General features: G+C 46.9%; 1 protein-coding gene across 3 annotated transcripts in view; it reads right to left on the reverse strand.

Moving 5' to 3' along the window:
- Positions 1-3,285: 3,285 nt before the first annotated feature.
- Positions 3,286-21,471, reverse strand: part of LOC119404749 (uncharacterized) — a 94,864-nt gene continuing 76,678 nt past the window's right edge. For all 3 annotated transcript variants that reach the window (XM_049419003.1, XM_049419005.1, XM_049419004.1), the window contains 7 exons: positions 20,309-20,457; positions 10,196-10,341; positions 10,029-10,122; positions 9,178-9,325; positions 7,769-8,078; positions 5,356-5,489; positions 3,286-3,901 (listed from right to left, as the gene is read on the reverse strand). In XM_049419003.1, the coding sequence (XP_049274960.1) occupies positions 3,701-3,901; positions 5,356-5,489; positions 7,769-8,078; positions 9,178-9,325; positions 10,029-10,122; positions 10,196-10,341; positions 20,309-20,457 (1,182 nt within the window). In that variant the 3' untranslated portion in view covers positions 3,286-3,700. The remainder of the gene's footprint in view (positions 3,902-5,355; positions 5,490-7,768; positions 8,079-9,177; positions 9,326-10,028; positions 10,123-10,195; positions 10,342-20,308; positions 20,458-21,471) is intronic.

Below are 21,471 nucleotides of genomic sequence, written 5' to 3' on the forward strand. Positions count from 1 at the left end.
ATGTGCGTCTCAATCTAAGTACACGGGCCCCTAGCGCTTCGCTTCCGTCAAGCTCTTATCACAAAGGTGGCGAGTTGGGCTAGTCGGTCTACGTTCATGTTTGGAAAATTAGGTTGAAGCGCACTGAAAAAAAAAAAAACGTGGACTGTAGAAGTGGACAGGACAGCACTTACTCCTGTCCACTTCTACTGTCCACGTTGTTTCAGTGCGCTTCAACCTAATTTTCTAAACATGAGCTCTTACCAGTTCGCCTGGAAAAGGGGTGATTGAACGACTTCAGCTACCGCGGTTGCCACTGAATTAATTGCAGAGCGCAATGGAATCGCATTTGCGCTGGATCTACATGACTTACTGATGTGGCCGCCACCAAAATCGTATGACCTTGTTCCAGTCGAAAGTATCCTGTTAAAAATATTCCAAAACACATACGTTTCTTCGTCAATTTCTCTTGAAAAATCCAGATCGATCGTATTTACGCAACAATACGAAGCGAGAAAAATAAATGCATCCATGAAGATATTCAAGGACGGCATTATTTGTTTTTTAAAGCGTCGAAAAAAAATAACCAAAATTCAATCGTCGTAGTCTCTCTTGTATCGCAAGACACATTGCGCTCTTCCTGTTTACAACGTGCGTGATGTATTGAATAGAAAATGTCATTCCAAATCGCCTCAAGATATTACTAAGAAGGCGCGTTAAAGGAAATAAAAATAAGCGGAAAGCTACCATTGTTTTTAAAACGAAGAAAAAAGAAACGGAATATAGATGAACAGAGCGACTCTTAAAAACACTCCAAAGCACGTTCTTAGTCAATCAGTCTATCTATTGCCATTGGAGAAAAAACAAAGGTGTACGTCCAATGCGGAAAGCATGAAGACGATATTAAAATACTATTCTGAGGATGTCACAAACGCGAGAGTGGTAGGATATCGCGTTATCAGTCGCGTTTCACGTATTCCGCCGGTCGGTCACGTATTGCCGCTTATCTGTGCCGTTCTCAACGAATCTGTGTCAACAGGCATACGGCGAGCTAAGGTGAATAAAGGTCGAAGATAAAAGTACTGACGTGGCATTTAAACGAGCTTTATCTTATCGCGCGTGCAAACGTCTCGGCCACAATCTCAGAGGACGTTGTCGTCCGAACGTTATCTATGCACATAACGTCCGCCTTTCCATCTCTTTATCTCCGCCGTTCAGTCACGTCACGCATTCTTGAAGTGTCCATGCCGTCTCGGTATTCTTTCTGCCACCGAAACTACGTTTCAAAGGACACTAAAGAGGAAAGCGATTTTTCTCATATCAGTAAGTTACTCTTTCACAATTGCAAAATCACCACGCTTGCAGCAAGGAGACGCTTGGTATGCGAGAAAGCGCGTAAAGAGAAGTTGCGGCTGGCGATGCCACTTTTGATATTACCGCTCCAAACTCCGTGACGTCCTAGGTTTTGACGGCGTCTGCTACGTCATACGTAGCTCCTGATCAGTAAAAATGAAGTACATTGTCCTCTGAGGGAGCCATAGACTTAACATACCAAGTTCCAGGCAATTTCGTTGAGCAAGTGTCGCCGAAATACGAAAAATACGTTTTGAAATCCGTGTCTTGACGCGCAGAGATTTCGGCGTGAAAATAAAAAAAAATTAAACTTTGACCTTGATTTCCCCCTCTATTAATAAACCTATGGTGGTAAATTAACGGTATTAGACTTCCCGGAGTACGATTTATCAATCTAAACCGATTCAATGTTTCACTTTAGCGTCCCTTTAAAAACGGGTGAGAGGTACGCATGATTATATAAGCGGCGGTGAGAAACTTCGTATGTTTGCACTAGCGCCGTAACCCACAGGCAAAACCACAAACTGTCCATTGTGGAACAACGCAAAAAAAAGATGAAGCACCAAAGATGAGAAAATAACGCAAACAAGTGCTCCTCGACACACTCCTCCCCCCCCCCCCCTCCCTACCAATGGTTGCGCAGTCTATGTTTCTTGGCTCTTTCCCTTTTATTGGCTTGTTCTTAGGAATAAGGATTCACTTGATATTGAGCAGCGTTTATTTATGTTAGTTTCTCATATTTGGTCTTTCGTCCTTTTCTGCGCTGTTCCGCAATGAACGATTACCAACTGGCCCAGCTTACAGTGTTTCTGCAGTTCATAGACTGTCTTTCGGGTCCGTTCAAGTGACTGCCATCTCGGCCTACTAAGATCGCCGTTTTGTGTCTGTATACACTACACGAACGGTACAGCAGTCGACTTATAGGCGTCAAAACGGCTGTACGGATGGCTTCAGCATTTCATGGGCTTGGTAATCTGACGTCATGACTTTTAAAACTGAGAAAGAATTTGCCGTAAAAGCCCGCGAAACGGAAGGGCTTAGGTAGACGCCGCAGTTCTTGAACTTGCGTTTTTCATGTGCTCCAAGGAGTGGTTTTGTTACAGTTCAAAATGTCAGGTTTTTTTTGCGCTAACTCTAACAGAAGGCGCAAGCTCATACATTAGGTGCACATTCGAATTTCTGTAAGGGCTCCGTGCCGGCGCTGGCTAACCATAGACGTGGCAGCAAAGCCCTATCCTTCATACCTTTCCTCTAACCACTGTCCCGAGCATAGGAATGTAACACTAGAGATTCGTACGCTAAGTGATGTTATATTTTCTCGCAGAAGATAAACCGAAGCTGTTCGCTACGCACATTTGTTGGGTGGAGACATTCGTTATCTTGTGTGATATGACAGATTCAAGTGCATCAGTGCGACAAGGCAGTGGTTGTCCCTCACACATCCTCTCGCAGCAGATGCATGTAACTATGCTCGGCGTCTCAGCCAAGCAACGGATACACAAAGCAAGCAAAGTTATGTTTTCCACGAGTAATCGTAAAGCCGGAAAGCTGCAATGCACAAATTTTGCTCAGTGTGTGAAAACGCGGTCATGAAACGTCAAAGACCGCGTCTGCCTGCACAACTGAGCTTCACTTGTGCATCTAACGTCCACAAACACTTATTTTGTCCGTGAGAAAGATAAACACGAAGGCATATTGAAAAAGATACAATAGGCGGCTTGCGACACAATGTAATTATATGTTCACTACTAAGACACCTATATCTGTTCTTTGACTGGAGTGTTCTAGAACGCAATAAAGAGGTTTATGTCGACGATATGGCGTGGAAGAGTGATTATGCTAAATAGCGGGGCGCCGAATCTTCATACACAATGGATCATCGAGGGTAATGATTGGGAGTATTTCTTTTATGCGATGCGATCAAAAAACATAACTTTATTTTTGTATTGCGGTCTTGAGAACAAAAGAATCAAAAGGGTGTTCTCTTCAATACATCACGAAATTAGCAAATCGAACTTGTGCAGATAAAATCATTGTCAACCTTCGATACGTGATTATTTATCTCGCTCATTCGTACGTGTAAGTGCATATATTGTATATATTACTCTGTACAAAAATAAGCACGTCGGCGAACCATAAAGCAAAAAGGCGACTACAGTCCCCATAGCGTACGTGTTGCTCCTATTGCTTAGGTATGTTGCTTGTTACTGGAGACAAACGGTTTCCCGAAAACACAACCCTCCCATTGTTCGTTTTCGACTTTGTCGATTCGTCGCTCGGGTTTGGTCGTCGGATTAGGCTGGTCGCGTTATCGCGGTTCGTTCAAACACCGGTCTATGTATACTGTCTTAGCCGTCGTCCTCGGCGTTCAGTCGAAGTCGCCCTTCATCTTGCCGACGTGCGACACGGTCAGGCTTCGCAGAGACCTGGACCTCTCGAACAGCGAAGGGTCCGTGTAGATTGGCTCGCTCGGGTCCTCGAACTTGGAGACCGGAGGAGCGGGTTGGAACTGGGGCACGTACATGCTGCAGGGACTGGGCGAGGTCAGCCCCGCCTGGGCGTTCTTCACCTTTTGGCCGGTCAGGATAAAAAAAGAAAAAATAAAGAAGCCAAGTGAATAAAGAAAGGTCACGGGTTCGCCGCATGGACGAAGCAATGAATGCCATAGTAACAAATTTGCTAACTCCCTTAGGTTCCGATCTCGCGTAACTCTCCGAAACGCTGCCGTAAGGGAATACGGCCGCTCCAGCGAGCGAAGCGGTTTTCGTGCTGTCTGTCGTCTCAACGCGAAGTAAGCGCTGAGAGCACAGCACCTACAAGGGTAGAAGCCGTCTACTGATGTTTGTCGAGATAGCGCGCGCGGTCACGCTCTTTTCCATCAATGTTCCCAGTTGCTGCACGAGCGACGCAGCCCCCCTCACCGGCACCCCTTCATGCTCCTCCGCCCGACGGAGCAGGCCGGCCGGCGCTTCCTCTCTGCTTGGGCCACGCCCCTCTGCAGCCTTCGCAAGCTTTCTTGCACACGACGCGCAGGGCGATGTTATCGATTTCGACATTATACGTAACATGAAGGTGACGGCAAAAACGCGCCTCGAGCGCCCATATAATTTCTATCGCATTATTAGCAAAACAAGTTTACAGTATTTGCTGTGACTGCGCAGAGAATCGAGATAGGGACAGTCCCATTAGCTAACGATATGGAGAGTCCAAGCGACAGCGCAGGCTCTCACTAGGGCACTCACTGAATTACTTAAACGTTCCCACTTGATGTTGTTCGGTTTGCATTCGGTTTTCGTTAAAATGTAGAAAATTATAGGGTAAAAAAAATTAAGGTGCACATTTAAAAAAAAAAGAACTCGTCACACGTAGAAGTCTGGCGTTTTAGACATTACGCGTTCAATGCTCTCCCGTGTTTTAGCTGTGCGGCAACTGCCGTTATCCCAAACATTGTATTCGGTAATCGCGCATACGTGATAGATATGACCCTGATAATGATTATGATTACGATGATGATAGCTACGAGCATCCTCTGTTAAACGGGGTGGCGACCAGTAGTGATCTAGCATGTTCGTTAGAATCATGTATTACTTCATCTCTTACAGTCTAGCATCCTGTCGATCTCTATGTCTTCTTTTTTTTTTCATGAACGCTTCTGTTTTTATAACGTGCTCTAACGATTACGTCGGAAACGACTCCTGTTCTATTAATCGCATCCCTACTTTCGACCGATATTCTAAACCGTTTTGCTTTTATCAACCGCCGGTCATATAATACTTACATCCACAAAACCAGAGCCTCTGAAAGATACCCGCCTACCACGAGTCTTACTGAGAGTGTTAGCCAGCGCCGTTCGTGGCATTTAGCTGCTTCAGCGCTCCTTCTACGTCTACAGGACCTTCATGTGCCGCGGGAAACGAAAAGTCTGAAACGTCGTATTGTGGTACTTCATTTAAGCAGTATACCGTAAACTCAGACCCAAGTCCAAGGATCGTACTCAAACGGGCTGCCGACGATAACACATACCTGCAGCTTGACCCTTCGCACGTAGAACGTTGCTCCCATAGCAACCCCGACGAGGGCGCAGATGAGGAGTGCAAGGACCACCACCAGGGCGTAGTAGCCGGACTGGGCGACGCATACTGTCGGCTTCTTGTACACTGCCAAGAAATATTTTGTAAAATCTGAGTTACAAAAGTAAATTCTGGGGCTTTACGCTCCGAAACGCCTACATGGTAACGAGACACGCATTGCTGGGGCACATCAGATTAAATTTGGGCCGTCTGGTCTTCAATTACCGGCATCCAAATCTAATTTAATTTAATTGTTGGGGTTTAACGTTTCCAAAACCACGGTATGATTATGAGGGACGCCGTAGTGGAGGGCTTCGGAAATTTCGACCACATGGGGTTCTTTAACGTGCACCTAAATCTAAGTACACGGGCCTCAAGCATTTTCGCCTCCATCAAAAATGCGGCCGCCGCGGCCGGGATTCCATCCCGCGACCTTCGGGTCAGCAATCGGGCACTATAACCACTAGACCACCGTGGCGGGTGCACCTAAATCTAAGTGCACGCCATCGGAATGCGGCCACAATGACCGGGAATCGAACCCACACCTTCGTACTTCGCTGCGTGAAAATTCGGTGCAGAAATGACACGGGTACATATCGTTGGTGCTCTCTCTTTTTGAAGCTTTCAATTTGCGAGATTAAAACAAAGGGCAACTGCGACGTAACAAAAGAAACAGAGGAAGGAATTATTAGCGCTCGCTTACAATTGCGTTGTATAGCGCTCGGAACGCAATTCCTTTGTGCGCAGAAGTTTAGAATACCGCGCCAGTACAGCGCAAGATGTAAAAACTAATACGCAGTTGTGGCTGTAATTATATGCAAGAATCGTGGTTAAGCATTTCAACACAGGTAAATCAACCAATAAGTCAGTAATATAGACAACCATATAACCGAGGCAAAGATGTCAGCCTGAAAGCTAATATTCTTCTGGTTAACACATTGGTTTTTCCCGTGGTGATAAATGGGTGCGAGTCGTGGATCTTGCAGAAATATAAAAAGAAAATTTAGATTACTTCGAGCAAACGGCGCTGGCGAGGAGATTCGACAGTCACATGGACTGCCAAACGAACGAATATATCTGTCATAAAAGAGATCAAACCTGAATGTCCTTTGAAGCGAAGGACCTGAAGCTAAAGCTTTCTTTTTTTTTATCTTGATCATGTCATACGAGCTAGCAGTTAAAGGAAGCGAAAAATCTATACCAGCCGATATGAAAGGTAAGATGAAAGATAAGATGTGAAAGGTAAACGTTGACGTCTATGCATAGCGTTATTAGATGGTATTCTGGAAGCCACGGGCAAACATAGGAGCAGTTCAGACAGCCTCAAAAATGAAGCAATGTCTGGGTACGGGCTAGTTGGCATTCCATTTTCAGTTATGATCACAGCGCAAAGTGATCACAACTCAGAAACGAACCGCCCATAACCAAGCACTTCACTTTGTGCAGAGAGCCTGCCGCCTATTACGTCGGGACTTCGAACGCCTGCACCTTGCCTCCCTGCCCCCGGTGATAAGAAGGTGAGTTTTCAGTACTTGTATGAAATAGGTCTTACTGGACTAGAACAGAACCACAACAAAAAATATAGCACTGACTTAACGACGCGAGGACTGATTAAACAGCGGAGCTAGTGGCATCAATTGCTTGGCTTCACTGCTAACATAGGCACTCGTCCAGTGACGCGGCGCCCCTACGTAGATCTCCATGAGGTTCGACCGCCAAAGGTACACAAGTGAAAACTGTTGTCAGCGCAGGAGCAGCAATACAAGCTATTGTCCACGATTCGGCATCACTACTACAGTGTTCGAACCATACGCGCGTGCCGTTGTAGCGCAGTAGTTTGCGAAGGAAAACTCGTCACTCGTACGACATGTCGTGCAAGAAGCAACTCTTTTAGGTTTACAAAGGGATGTTGCGATCGGAGTATAGCCTCAACATGTGCCTATATTGGCCTTATTTTCAGTCCAATGCACGTATGTGCTGACAGCGATCCTTTCCTTTGGTACTGAAATCTAGTAAATAAAAAAAAATAAATAATGACGTTCCACGCCCTCCGCACCCCCCCCCCCCGAAATAAAATAATAAAGAATATGGTTGTGAAGCTCCTTAGTGTGAAACAACGAATCAATTTTAACCACTCGGGCGGCATAGCCAAGGAGGGGGGGGGGTGTTAAACCCCCCCTCGAAATTTGTCAGTTTTGCTTGCGTATATATACGCACACACATACAAACGCACCCACGAACATGCATGAAGTATGATTGATCCCCCCCCCCCCCCCCGAAAAAAAGTTTTGGCTACACCCACCCGGGTTTATCTTAACGCGCACGCAAGTCTAAGTAAGGATCATCAGTGGTCGTGGGAGACTTACGTGCAGACGGGCCCTCGTGCGGAATGTCTGCACGGGAGAGGTAGACGTGCAGAAGTTCGTGCACTTCCTCGGCTTCCTCTTCGCTCGAGTTCGTTGCCTTGGTGGCGTTCTTCGCCGGCTTGGGTGGCTGGCCGACGATGCCTCCGCCGTCAGTCGTGGCTGCTCCCGCCACCGCCGACTTGGTGCCGTTCATCTTCATGATGGGCAGCGGGACCGCGTCCGGCGCGTCGGGCTGCTGCTGGGGAACGGCACGCTTCCTGCGACCCCACGACGGGAACGTGCCGGGCCGCCCGCGGTCGCTACAGATCACCTGGGAAGAAGGGGGGGGGGGGGGGGAGAGGCGTATGGATTACTCAGTGACGTCATCCATTTCATGATTACAAAAGCGTAATTATAGCCTGTTACAACCCAAGAATGAATGTAGGCTCCGCCCACAGCCATCGATGTCCCACTTAGAGAAGAACTTGCGTATATATCCAAATCAATCGAATTTACTCACTTCCGTGACGTCAAACACCTTCCACGAATTTCAGGTAGACCATTTTCTCATACAGACGCATGTTCGTGTCGCTGATTTTTGGTCGAAAGCTTGAACGTCCTGCCAAATTTGAGCTGATTTCGAGATCACTGCTACGTAACATTTTAAGCAGGGACGACGAACTTTCAATTCCTGATATGCGTTCTATCTACATTTGCAGCGAAAAGGTACTTACAGTTGCAACGGAAACCACCAGCGACGACTCTCTTGCACAGATTAATGGCAGGCGTACCATAGTCTTGGGGGCGGAGCTTGATCCTATTTTTAGGTTGTAACCGACTACGGAACGGACACTAAGAAAGAGCACCGCAGAGAGCGTGTAACAGACACTCGTGAATACTAGAGTCGCTCATGGTCTAACTTCGCTTTTCACTGTCAAAGCACTCCAAGTTTACACAGACGATGCAACTAAAGTGTCTCTACTTAATGCGGTCGTTTGAATCGAAGCGTCAATAGTGAGGCACAATAAATAGGGGATCTTGTCAATTCCAGGTAAAGCAGCAGCTGAGAAAGTCTTTCTTAGATATTAGATTACTAACATTCTTTTTTCTTCAGGACAGCTAAGTCCTCCCGTTTCAACGCAAGAATATCCGGCTTCAATCACACGCGATTCAGATTGATTGATTGATTGATTGATTGATTGATTGATTGATTGATTGATTGATTGATTGATTGATTGATTGATTGATTGATTGATTGATTGATTGATTGATTGATTGATCGGCGACAACAGATGCATCGTCGGCGACAAACATAGCGCGAAATCTTTGCATGAACGAAAATATTGAGCAGTCGGGGACGTGAGGTGGATGATTTCTTATGTTTTTTCCCTATGCTACACGCGAAACCACGCGTAATCAGGAAATTTTACCGGCTCGCAAGGACCGCGACACGTCCTCACTGTCGCCTGGAATACGAGCAGGTTTGAATCCGGTATCTTGAAGGCGTAGAACTCGGCCTCCAGCGCACCGTCCGGAGCCTTGTGGAGCTCGGGAAACACGTACAAGTCGACGGGACACCTGCGACAACGTCACTTGAAGAATGTAGAATGCGCATACTATATATGCTTGAGAGAGAGAGAGAGAGGGGGAGTTAATGCCGCCTTCTGAGAGGCAGTCTCTGAAGGCGTCGTTACACGTGCTTGAATGAAGGCAATAACAAATGCAATGCGGCCCTTCAAGCGAACGTGCTATGCACCAAGTGGTAGATATTTCAGCTGCTGAAAGACAGCGATGTATACGTTTGTGTTAACGGCGTCGTGGCACCAAATAGAGCTTTCCCACAAAAGTAATGAACTTTTATATTTCTTTTTCTTGAAAAGTAGGCAAGAAATGTTGGGAGGTGTTTCATTAAGAGATCACGATAGTAAAACGCTATATTTATCCGCGTAACTTGAGCAGAAACAGTGTAGCGGTAATCACGAAATACTGTTTTCCTAATATAGGCAGAGAGATGTAAAAATATGTTGGAAAGTAAGGGAAGTAAACCAGAATTATAAGATATGGTTTGCTACCCTACACTAGAGCGAGGGCCAAGGGGATATATAGATGGAAAGAAGAGCGGAGGGAAGAGCAGGCGCACGAAAACAAACAAATAAACAAAAAAAAAGCTGCGGAGCGGGAGTACTATAACCTACCCAATAAGCTATATGCGCATCTCTGTATTAGCGCATTCATAAAGAACGAAGCAGCGTGGTGTCTGTGGACCTTAGAAAGTACTTACCCTCTGGAGTCGATGAGGTGTACCTGCCTTCCGGAGTAGGGGTCCTTGGCAATCACGTTGGTGGCAAAGATGTCGCTGTAGAAATCGAATTGGTCTGCGAAGAAGATAGCATGCGAGGTGTCAACCTTACGGCGAGTCGATCCCTTCGAGCTCGCAGCTGCACTTACACTTTCCCCTTGCCTCTAGCCTGAATGTCAGCAAGTCCCCTACGGCGATGGTGGTCGTCGGAGTGCCCCGGTACAGGATACGCAACTGCACGTTCGAGGTCAGGATGTTCTGCGCCGGTAGGTGCTCGATCTGCGTCGGGTACCGGCTGTACCCGATTTGACGAGAGTGAAACGCATTAATTGTCGTTATCAGATCGTAGAAGTTGCGAGACTCTCGACTTATCAGAATGCGAACACGGCACTGGCCGTAGCGCCCTCCCCGCAGTGCACCTCTATGACTACAAGGAGCACATGCGAATGGAATTTCAGCGTAGCACATTCAAATACACAATTTCGTGGTTTCGAAAGCACTCTCGTGGTTCCTGAGAGTGACTGGGCTTCAAGGTGACCTTCTGCAACGTTAATCGAACACTAATTCATGCGTACACACGCATATAAACTTAATCTTATTAAACATCAACACCCTTTTCTTGTTCCTCAAGAGCAGATTAGCCAACCAGCTGCTATCTCAGCCAGCTTTCCCGCCTCTCCTTTTCTCTCTCACTTCAGATTTTAATAAACCGCCGTTTTCGGTTAGTATCATATTACTGCGAACTCAGCACCCGTGATTCGAACGTGTGACCTCGCTCTCAGCGGCAGAACACTAAGCACAGCACCTGAGGCCCTCCCCGTGTGCACCTAAAAACGTTTACGCCATATTTCCAGGCCATTGCCCGTCGATTCCTCAGACCTCTGCAACTGTTGCAGTTTGGAGCACCCTGCGCCACATGCTCGCGATCCACACGATCCCCGATGTAACCGAAAAGAAAAGAACAGTGGAATTATAGACGATAGATGACAACAAGGAAGGACACTGAATAGACGTGCTCTCCTTGCCAAGGAGGTACCACAACTACGGCCAGCTTCTCCGGATGTCCTCTCTCTAGTGCTCCAGATTCCAGAACACCAGTGTTCTCGCTTTGCGGCCCATCTCGTCTGAATGCAAGCTCGGTAGCCGGGACTCGAACCTTTGACCTTTCTTTCAGGAGAGGAACACTGAGCCCCTCTGGCATGCATCTAGAAACGTCACCGCAGAGAACTACCGACTTCAGCACCATACTTGCCTGCTCCGTGAAGTATAAAGTTGTCGAATAACCTTACTTACACAACCAGCTAAGAGACGAGACATCAAAAGTGTCCGCCTCTTGTGATGGGAGGCAACAACCCTGAGCGTCGTTGTCGTTGGAAGTTGTGGCTCATGTTAGCTCGGCGCCTTCATGGTTCTGGGTTGGGCACGGAGTAATACCCGAAGGGATTCGAAGGGAGCTCGTCGACCATCGGGTGCTCCACGCGACCCCAGTTGGCTACTACCAATAGTCGCGTCTTACTAGTGTCGACCTTAGTGCGATCCTGTCTTGCGGATTTCCGCGCACAATCCGAAAGGCCATCTAATGGCCGAAGGCATGTAGCACTACGCTAGGACTCGCAGGAACTTCTACTGGGAAATAGCTCGCTCTTCGAGAAAGTTCTCGGTAGCGAGGGTGTACCGCTGCATAAGTTCTTTCTTTTTTCTTACATGGAAGTTATTCATGAGTTCGTATTGGTGAACTACACAATCTAACTTGTAGGCATACATATGACTGCGACTCTTTGGACTTCAAGCAGCTGTACAGCTGCTTGAAGTCCGAAGAGTCGCAGTCTGACGCATATACAGGGTTTGTTGTTCCTTTTTTTTAAGAAAATACAGATTTTTAAAGAAAAATCTCATGAAAGTCAGGCACCTATCGTCTTCGCACATGAACTCTACGTCGAGGCGGAAATACTTTGCCACACCTAAAGTTATATTGAAATGAGTAATTAATAAATATCGTTAATTAACTTTTGAATTATAAACTTGAGGGCAGTTGTTCAGACGGTAAAGTTGTACGACAACATCTAATGGCATACCTTATTTTTTAAAACATCCCCAGAAAAAAAAACACGTAATTTGAGCTATTAATAATCGAAATTGCGGGCCCCGATCCAGGTGATATCAAAACGGAGCCCGAGGATCGAGCAGGAAATGCCGCCGCTATGTTACATCAGACCAGAACTTCACGTGGCAAACATTAAAGAGAGGCGCGTCGCAGAAAAACGTGGTCAAGAAAAACGGCAAGCCATCCTAAATGCACCAGTGGACCACTTATTCATTGCGTGTGATGTTTCATGCTTATCTGATCGTGGCATGTTTCGCGCTAATCCGATCGTCTGATTTTTAGTGCTTATCAGTCAAAAGGTTGCAAAATCAGACAGCGTTCGGGCAGCTTTGCGTTGTCTCGGAATACGAACACGCTTGACCACGATGTTATTTTCCGTCAGAACCGGAACAAGTTGGCTGTCTTCTGGATACCAGCGGGCTTTCAGAAGTCCGAAAATCGAAGAGGCCCAGTTTGGTAGTACACAGCGTCTCTTACATCATGTGTCAGGCATGGTATGCTTTACGAGCTAAACAGCTGTGCCCACGGTAGCCACTTGTCATCAAAACCATCATGATAGACGCGGCTTGTCGTGGTCATCGAGTATCTGCCTCTTCATGTCGATCTTGCCACGTTGCAGCCCACCTGCTTCCTTAGCAAGCCCATGTTTACAATAATTCATATTTCTTCTAAGGCTGCCAGCCCCTACTTCGTATGACATCGCAATACGTCGCTATCACATTCATTCGTTCGGCCTTCCAGCGAAAGTTTGAGTTTCATATTTATGGCACCCTTTTCTCGTATCCCCAAACGTAGATTAACCACCCAGTTAGTGCCTCGACCACCTTTACTGCCTCTTATTCTCTGTTGAACATCTTGAAAACAGCGAAGAAACGACACGGGCAAAAGAACATAGGGGGACACAACACAGCGTTGAACACGCAGCTATATTTTAGTTGAAGATTCACGCACACTTAAATACTGGCAACTTGTCACCCATGTGACCACTTCACACATGACGTCAGAGTGGATCTCTCTTATTAGTAAAAACCAACAACAAGCAAAAAAATTCCAATCGCTTGCATGTGAACAGCCGCAAAAGAATTTCTGAGGTCCTGAATGTTCCAAGAAACAATATTCAGTATCATGCAAGGAAATGGAGGGAGCGCTAATGCACTGCTCATTCCTCTTTCTAATGTTAAATGCCTCAATGATTCTTCTACGATCAAATCTTCTACAGTACCATTCTTCTCTCGCTAGCTTCAGATTCCAATACGCCGCAGTTCTCGCTTTCCGGTCTCATTTCGATCTGCTTGAAGAACGCGGCACTGTGTTCTGCGACCTCGATGTCAGATGAGAAACACTAAGCAAAGTCACTGAGCCACTCCTGTGAGCGTCTAGACGCGTTCTTAGGATATCGCCAACGCTTTACCCATACCTTTACAAGTTTTCCGCAGTGCCGCGTGCCCTGTGTCACATTCTCGCGATACCCAAGATTCCCGCTATAACCAAAAAGTGCAGTCAAATACATTCAAATGAAAAACGACAGGCGAGGGCAGCGGATAACTGGCTGAGACATACAAGCGCAAGGAATAAAATGACGAACATAAGAAAGAAGACGAAGACAAGCGCTTGCCTTCGTCTTCTTTCTTGTGTTCGTCGTTTTATTCCTTGCTCTTATATGCCTTAGCCCGTCACGCACGACCAACTAGCCCAACAATTAATTTTTTTAGAGCTGGGAAGGATGGTGGCAGGACGTGCTGTCCTTGCTAACTTCTTCAAATTTCCTTCTATCTCAAGCTTCATAATACAACGCACCAGCGTTCTCGCTTTGCGGCCGATCTTGTCTGAATGCGAGCCCGGTACCCGGTATTCGATCCTGCGACCTTGCTCTCAGACGGGGAAGATTGAGCAAGTCTGGCATCTATCCATAAACCTCACTGCAGTGAACTACAGCCTTCGGCAATATCTGGCAGCTTCGTGAAGTATAAAGGTATCGAGTAACCGTATATACTCAACCAAGCGAGAGACCACCGATCAAAAGTGTCCACCTCTTGTGTTGGGAGACAACAACCCGGAGCGTCGCTGTCGCTGAACGTTGTGGCCCATGTTAGCCCGGCATTGGGTATATGGCACGGAGCAATCAAAACCCGAAGGCTTCAAAGGAGGCTCGTCGACCAACGGGTGCTCCACACGACCACAGTTGGCTAGTACCAATAGCGGCGTCTCTTCAGTACGAATCTTAGTGCGATCCTGTCTTGCGGATTACCGCGCACAATCCGTTAGGTCATTTCATGGTCGAAGGCATGTAGCACTACGCTAGGACTAATGAGAACTTCTATTTGGGAAATAGCCCGCTCTTTAGAAAGCTCGGAGGGAGAATGCGGACTTGTCTAGTAAAACTCTTTGTTTTCTTACTTGGACGCTGTACTACAGTTTATAAGTGGATTCATATAATTTAACTTGTAGGCGCACATATATAACTGCCCTAATATAAAAATGTTTGAAGCTCAAAAAGTCGCATCCTTACGTATATACAGGGTGTTTTTCTTTTAATACGCAATTTTTTTAGAAAAATGTTATCCAAGTCAGGCACCTTTCATCTTCGCACATGAACTCTACGTCGAGGCGGAAATACTTTGCTTCACCTGAACTTACATTGAAATTAGTCGCTAACAAAATTCGTTAATTATATTTTATATTGCAAACTTGGGGTAATTGTTTGTACGTAAAAGTTGTAGCACGTGACATCCCATGAAACACACGTCATTTGATACATTAATTATCGGAATTGAAGGCCCAGATCCAGGCGATGTAGAAACTGAGCGCGCCGGACGCGCAGGAAATGCCGCCACTGTGGTACGTCATACCCGAACTTGAAGCGACAGACTGAAAAAAATGCGCGTCGCAGCCGAATCTGGTCACGAGAAATGCAAGTGATCCGAAGTGCACAAGTGGACCGCTTATTCATTGCGTGCGTTGTTTCATAATGATCTGATAGTTTTATGTTTCTTGCTTATCTGACTGTCTGATGTTTCCTGCCCGAAGGTTGCAAAATCGGAAAAACTTCGGGCAGATTCGGGTTGTCTCGGGATCCTAACACACGTGACCACGACGTTATTTCCTGTCAGGACCGGAACAAACTGGCTCTCCTCTGGCTGCCTGCGGGCTTCCAGACGTCCGAAAATCGAAGAGGCCCAGTATTGTGGGACGTTGCGTGCCTTACACAACGTGCAAGCGATCATATGCTTTACGGCCTGAAATGTTCTGCCCGCAGGAGGCGTTAGTCATCGAGACCAGCATTTTACACGCGACTTTTCGTTGTCATCGAGTCTCTCTTCGTATGGGTCTGGCCACGCCACTGCATACCTGCTTACTTAGCAAGCTCATGCTTAACACAATTCATATTACTCCTAAGGCCACTAGCCTTACTTTGTATAACATTCGCATTTGTTGCTATCGCAGTTATTGGTTCGCTATTCCAGCGAAACTGTAAATCTTATCTTTATTTCGCCTTTTATTTTTTTTGTTCCCCAAACGTATATTAGCTGACCCCTTGTTCCCTTGGTCACCTTTCCCGCCTCTTTCCAAGGCGGGCTTTAGTTTCAAATGCACCATCGTTATCGCTTTCCGGTGTCATTTCGATCTGATTGAAGCACGCGGGATTAAATTCTGCGACCTCGCTTTCAGCTGAGGAACACTAAGCAAAAAGCCACCGAGCCGCTCCTGTGTGCGTCTAAGCACGTCTACACCACGCGTTTGGCATATCGCCAACTCAATTCCCATGCCTATGCAAGTCTTCTGGGGTGCCGCGTAGCCTGTGCGACATCATCGTGATCCACAAGATCCCCGCTATAGCCGAATACAGAAGTCAAATACAGTGAAATAAAAAGACAGACGCAGACAAGGAAGGACATTGCAGGGGCTCGCTGTCCTTGCCCATGAGGTACTACTACAGTAAAATCCCGGTGATACAAATCTCGTGGGGTTACCAAAATATTCGTATCATCCGAAATACGTATCACCAGAAAACATGAAAAATTAGTATGCGACAAAAGAAAGTTGGCATACGTTTTGATTTAGTGCTGCCCAGGGCCGCACCGACGTCATGAACAGCTCTAATTGATTACAGCTAAAGCTTTTAGACGTCAACGATTATACTTGTACTCGTAAATATACGGTACGTGCGCGCGTGTGTAATCAATGAACCAGATGTGTTGTGACCAAGGAGGTTAAAAAAAATTGCTGGAGTGGCGATTATTGCGCAAGACTGAAGCCGTGCCCACCAAAAGATGGCGGCTGCGGCCGCCATCTTAGTAGGGGCACGATATATCATCTGCGTTTGGCGAAGAAAAGCGAGCGTTTTCCACGCACGCCAGACGAGTTTAATATGGCAACTTCTACGGGTCAGATACTGCTCCAAGCGTGTCTTTGTGTTACTAGTTTTCATCAGTAAGCCTCAAAGTCATGGCAAATTTTATTGGAGATCAATCGCGAATACTCCACTCAACGGGTCACTTTTGTCGGCAACAGCTATCCTTTATTTTATAATTAACGTAGTATTTATACTGAGAGATCAAAGCCATTTGATCTCTTAGTAGGCACCACCAGAAAAGAGCATGTTTCCGAGCTCTTTGGTGGGCAAAAGCTGGCTTCACTTGTGCTGGCAAGGCGTTGCGAGAGCTTCCACTCCAGAATACCTCCTTGGTTGTGACCCGTGATTGCTAGTAGCCCCTTCCTAATCTTACTACGCTTTTCTGCATAACATCAAAGTACTGCGGCGAAAGTGACCTTAAGAAGCGCTTTGCATGCGATGGATGAAGGCCAGAAAGTCTTAGGATCGCTGTCCTTTGTTGTTGTTACCTTCTTATCGCGGTAGTGTTCGGTGTGCTTTTCGAGAGATTTAAAGCCGTGCCCGCACAATCGGGAGGTTTGCTTAAAATCCGGGAGTCGCCCGTGCAAATCGGAGAGTTGGCATGTGTGCGCGTATGTTGCGAGGCCTAGCTCCTTCGCCAAGACCGTCAGCTTCGTCTCTTGGGGTCTTCGTGCACCTTTCATGGGACTTCATGATGAACCCGCAGCCCAAGTTTCAGTCTTGTTTCATAGAACATCTGATTGCGAGGACATGGCTTGCATCGACGTGACAGGTACGTGTTAACAAAGTACGAAGACGCTGCTGCCTCGAGCACGGCAGAACGCGTCAACGCGGTGGAAAAAAGAGAAAACAAACGCGGCGTTAACGGCACCTGTAATCTAAACGCGAACGCGCATAAAGGCCTCCAAGATTTGCGCGCACAATCTCTGAGGCAACGACGCACCGTTGACGGTCGCGCAGCGCGCATGCCCGCACCCGCCGCGTCTTTCGCGAGAGCGCGGGCAGCCCCTGTTCGTACCTGTGCTCTAGCGTACGTTCGTATCAAACGTCACCGGGTGAAAATCGGTTCGCAACAACCGTACTCCAATACATTGCAGGCTAATGGGCCCTGGCCGGGACCACAGAAAAATTCGTATCACCCCGAAATTCGTACGAGCCGTGGTCGTATCACCGAGGTTTTACTGTATCTTTGTCAGCGTCTTCGAATTTCTTTCTGTATAGTGTTTCAGATTCCAATACACCAGCGTTCTCGCTTTGCGGCCGGTCTCGTCTGAATGCGAACCCGATAGCCGGGATTCAAACCTATGTCCTTGCTCTGAGGTGAGGAACACGTACTGAGCCAGTCTAACATGCACTCAGAAACGTCAACACAGACAATTTTCGCCTGCAGCACTATGTGTATGCTTCGTGAAGTATAAAGGTATCGAATAGACTTACATACCCAACCAGCCAAGAGACGAGACATCAGAAGTGTCCCGCTCTTGCGATGGGAGGCAACAACCCTGAGCGTCGTTGTCGTTGGAAGTTGTGGTCCATGTTTAGCTCGGCGCCTACGGGGTTCTGGGTTGGGCACGGAGTAATACCCGAAGGGATTCGAAGGGAACTTGTCGACCATCGGGTGCTCCACGCGAACCCAGTTGGCTACTACCAACAGTCGCGTCTTACTAGTGTCGACCTTAGTGCGATCCTGTCTTGCGGATTTCCGCGCACAATCCGATAGGCTATCTAATGGCCGAAGGCATGTAGCACTACGCTAGGACTCGCAAGAATCGTCTACTGGGAAATAGCTCGCTCTTGGGGAAAGTTCTCGGTAGCGAGAGTGCACCGCTGCACCAGTTCTTTCTTTTTTCTTACATGGAAGTTATTCATGAGTTCGTATTGGTGGACTATACAATCTGACGTGTACGCATGCATATGTTGTCGTGGTGCGACGCCACCTAGAGGGTAGGACTGCTTGCGTCACACGTACGTCTGAGCGCGCGACACTGCTGTTCCCGTGAATATGCGGTAGACGCACCGTCCCCCTCCTATATCACGCGCCTGTCTGATTTGTTCCTTCGTATTCCTTCATTTGGGCATGGCCTCCGAGATTAGTAGGCGGCGCACCGCCAGCTAATCTCGGAGGCCATGATTTGGGGCTCGAAGCAATACAGCCGCCACCTCATAGCGCTCGTGTGGCACATATTAAAGCCAGCGCATGCAGCAGGTCGCAGTGACGCGTCCCCATTGGTAGCGCGTATAATGCCACGAACGGAGATGCTCCACCTCAAAACACCGCGTCTCCTAGAGAGCCAGTGTGACAGCGAATGCAGTGATCATGAGTAGTGTGCCTCGATGTGTGCGCCCCCTTAAAAAAACGCGCAACAAAACGCGCATCAAGGCACACTAATCATGATGGATGCAAGACGCCACCCCGCGGAAAGAAACACAAGTGAACAAAAAATTACCTCATCTGACTTCCTTCGTGAGGCACCAGGGGGTACTCTCCCCCATAAATGCAAAGCAGGCGCGAATGCTGGCCGACGGGGTAGAGGGGTATAGTAGGAAAGGACTATAGGAGAGGGTGGTGAACGGTTGGATCGGGTGCATCTGACCAACGCCACCTAAAGAAACTGTTCTCTAGGTGGCGTTGATCTGACCACCTGACTAAAGTCCCTGACTTTACATCTGACTGCCATTCAAAAAGTAGAGGAGGCGCTGGCTGCACAAAGCACGTTGTGAGTGACGGCCAAATAGCTCAGTTTTCCGTCGTAATCACTTTTGGGACCCAGGACTCAGGGGTCCTCCCACGCTGTCCTTCACCATTCAAAGGTCAATAAAGATGTACTCACACTCTCTCTGCTGAAAAAGCTCTAACCTTTGCATGCTTCACTCCACGCTGGGCACGCGCCGCTGTCGCGTGCTACGTTTCGCGCAATGCTTTGCGCCACGATCATTCAACGAAACTTGGTACTGGCCAAGATGGCGCATAGCTTTTTGGGAAAGATTAAGCGCATTACAGACACTCACGAAGAAGAGATCCAGGACAGGACAGACGCTGTCCTTCCCTGTGTATGACGATTAGGCGCAAAACAAACACTCAAGACGAGAAGGTACACAGGGCAGGCGCTGTCCTGTCCTGTGCATGGCGTGTCCTGTGTATCTCGGGTTTGTGAGTGTCTGTTTTGCACTTAATCATTCCCAAAAGCGCCACGATAATTCATCCCAATTACGATCTCATTGTTTTTAAGTGCGTAGCACCTTAGGGGCGCGGCTTGTCGTCCGTCCGCTGTCGCATGGTCGCGCAGTGGTCAATACAGGCCTAAAACAAGGCTAACAATGCTCACAACCTGTGCAAAATGACCTAACAATGTCTAAAATAGTATAAACTACAGAAATAATCAAGAATTAATCGCAATAGTTTGCCTGAACTATCAAAAAACGCTTCTGAAACATCCGGCTGATACCCGCGCCGCGCAAGAGAGGGCGCCACCGCCTCGGCTATCGCGCGATTGATAAGGGAACCGCTGTGTTGCCCACGCTACGCACTTTTCCAGCTTACACGGTAGTGGAGCTGCATTAAGCGCACGATTTAGAACTACACCAAGACCTACACAAGAATTACATTGGCGCAGGATTGAGCTCGGGATTTGGAGCTACACCAAGACATGCACAACAACTACATTAACGCTACATTAACCGCAGAATTAGCGCAGGATTTTTTTTTTCTTGCACCGGGAGCAATGTCTACCCAAAGTTCTCTTATGCAGCGTTCTTACGAAGTGTTTTAATGAAGTGTTCTTCATTAAAAACGAAACATCTTACCCATCTGTCCTAGTGTCCAGGTAATTGGAAGTCACGACGGCCTCGCCGGGTCCGGAGAAGTAGCACGTGAGATTGTACTTCTTGTCCCTGCTTGTTTGCACGTAGTCGTTGAACTGAACCACGACGATGTTTGTCATCACGTCGCCATACTGAAATATGTTTAGTGGTTCGCATGTTAAAAAGAGAGAGCCTCTCTACCATTCGACCTAATGCGAACAATAGAAGTAGTGCGGGAGAAGTCGTCCGGTTTTTGTTAATGCCTACGAGATCGTGCCGGGTTACGGAGTTCAGACAGTGTTTCACTTGAAAATAGTTGTGCTCTTACTGGTAGCCTGGATGTATTCACTTCTTCAGCGATAAGAAAATCGTGAAATTGACCTGTCACGGGCCGAAGTCAAATGTAGAACACTCGCACCGAAAGATCCCACTGAAAAGATTTAGCTCAAAGCCTTTTTAAGTGCCCAGGGAAAACTACTTTATAGGTAAAAACTACATATTTATAGGTAGAAAACTACATATTGCAATTATAGTAGTAATACAGTAACTGAATTACTTTTTTGCTGTAATGAGTAATGTAATGAATTACATTTTTGTGCTGGTAATTTAGTAATATAATGAATTTCTTCAAGTGAGTAATGTCAAGAAAATTACTGATTACATTCCCAGTTACTTTAGACTAAATTATAGCATGTCTTATGGCACAAGGAATTGACCAAAAAATAGGAAAGAAAAATAACAGATAAGTTAACTTTAGTGCCAAACCTCAAGAGTGAGAAGTTGAACAAAGAGATCAGAGATTCCCTTGTATACAAGGTTTGTCCGAAAGTATTATCAGTGATTATATTGCGAAGTAATTCTACGTCACAATGCGCCAGGGACGGTTGGGATTGGTGGAAGGTGAAGTTCGATTACGTACACACGGTCGCTCAGTCGAATGTGACCATCCAATGAGTAAGGACAGGCTTTTTCATTAAACCGATTTTCACTTGCCGTGCAAACCGCAACGTAGTGCTCATTGGAACAAAGGCGAAAGGACTGGCACCAACTTTTGTGTGAAACTCTGCAAGTTCCCAGTGTGAACATTTCCAATCAGAAAGACAGCCTATGGTGATGATGATTTATGGAAGTGTCAAGCATCTCATGAAACGACATCATTTCGAGCA

This window comes from Rhipicephalus sanguineus, chromosome 9 (genome assembly GCF_013339695.2).
Source record: "Rhipicephalus sanguineus isolate Rsan-2018 chromosome 9, BIME_Rsan_1.4, whole genome shotgun sequence".
Classification (NCBI taxonomy): domain Eukaryota; kingdom Metazoa; phylum Arthropoda; class Arachnida; order Ixodida; family Ixodidae; genus Rhipicephalus; species Rhipicephalus sanguineus.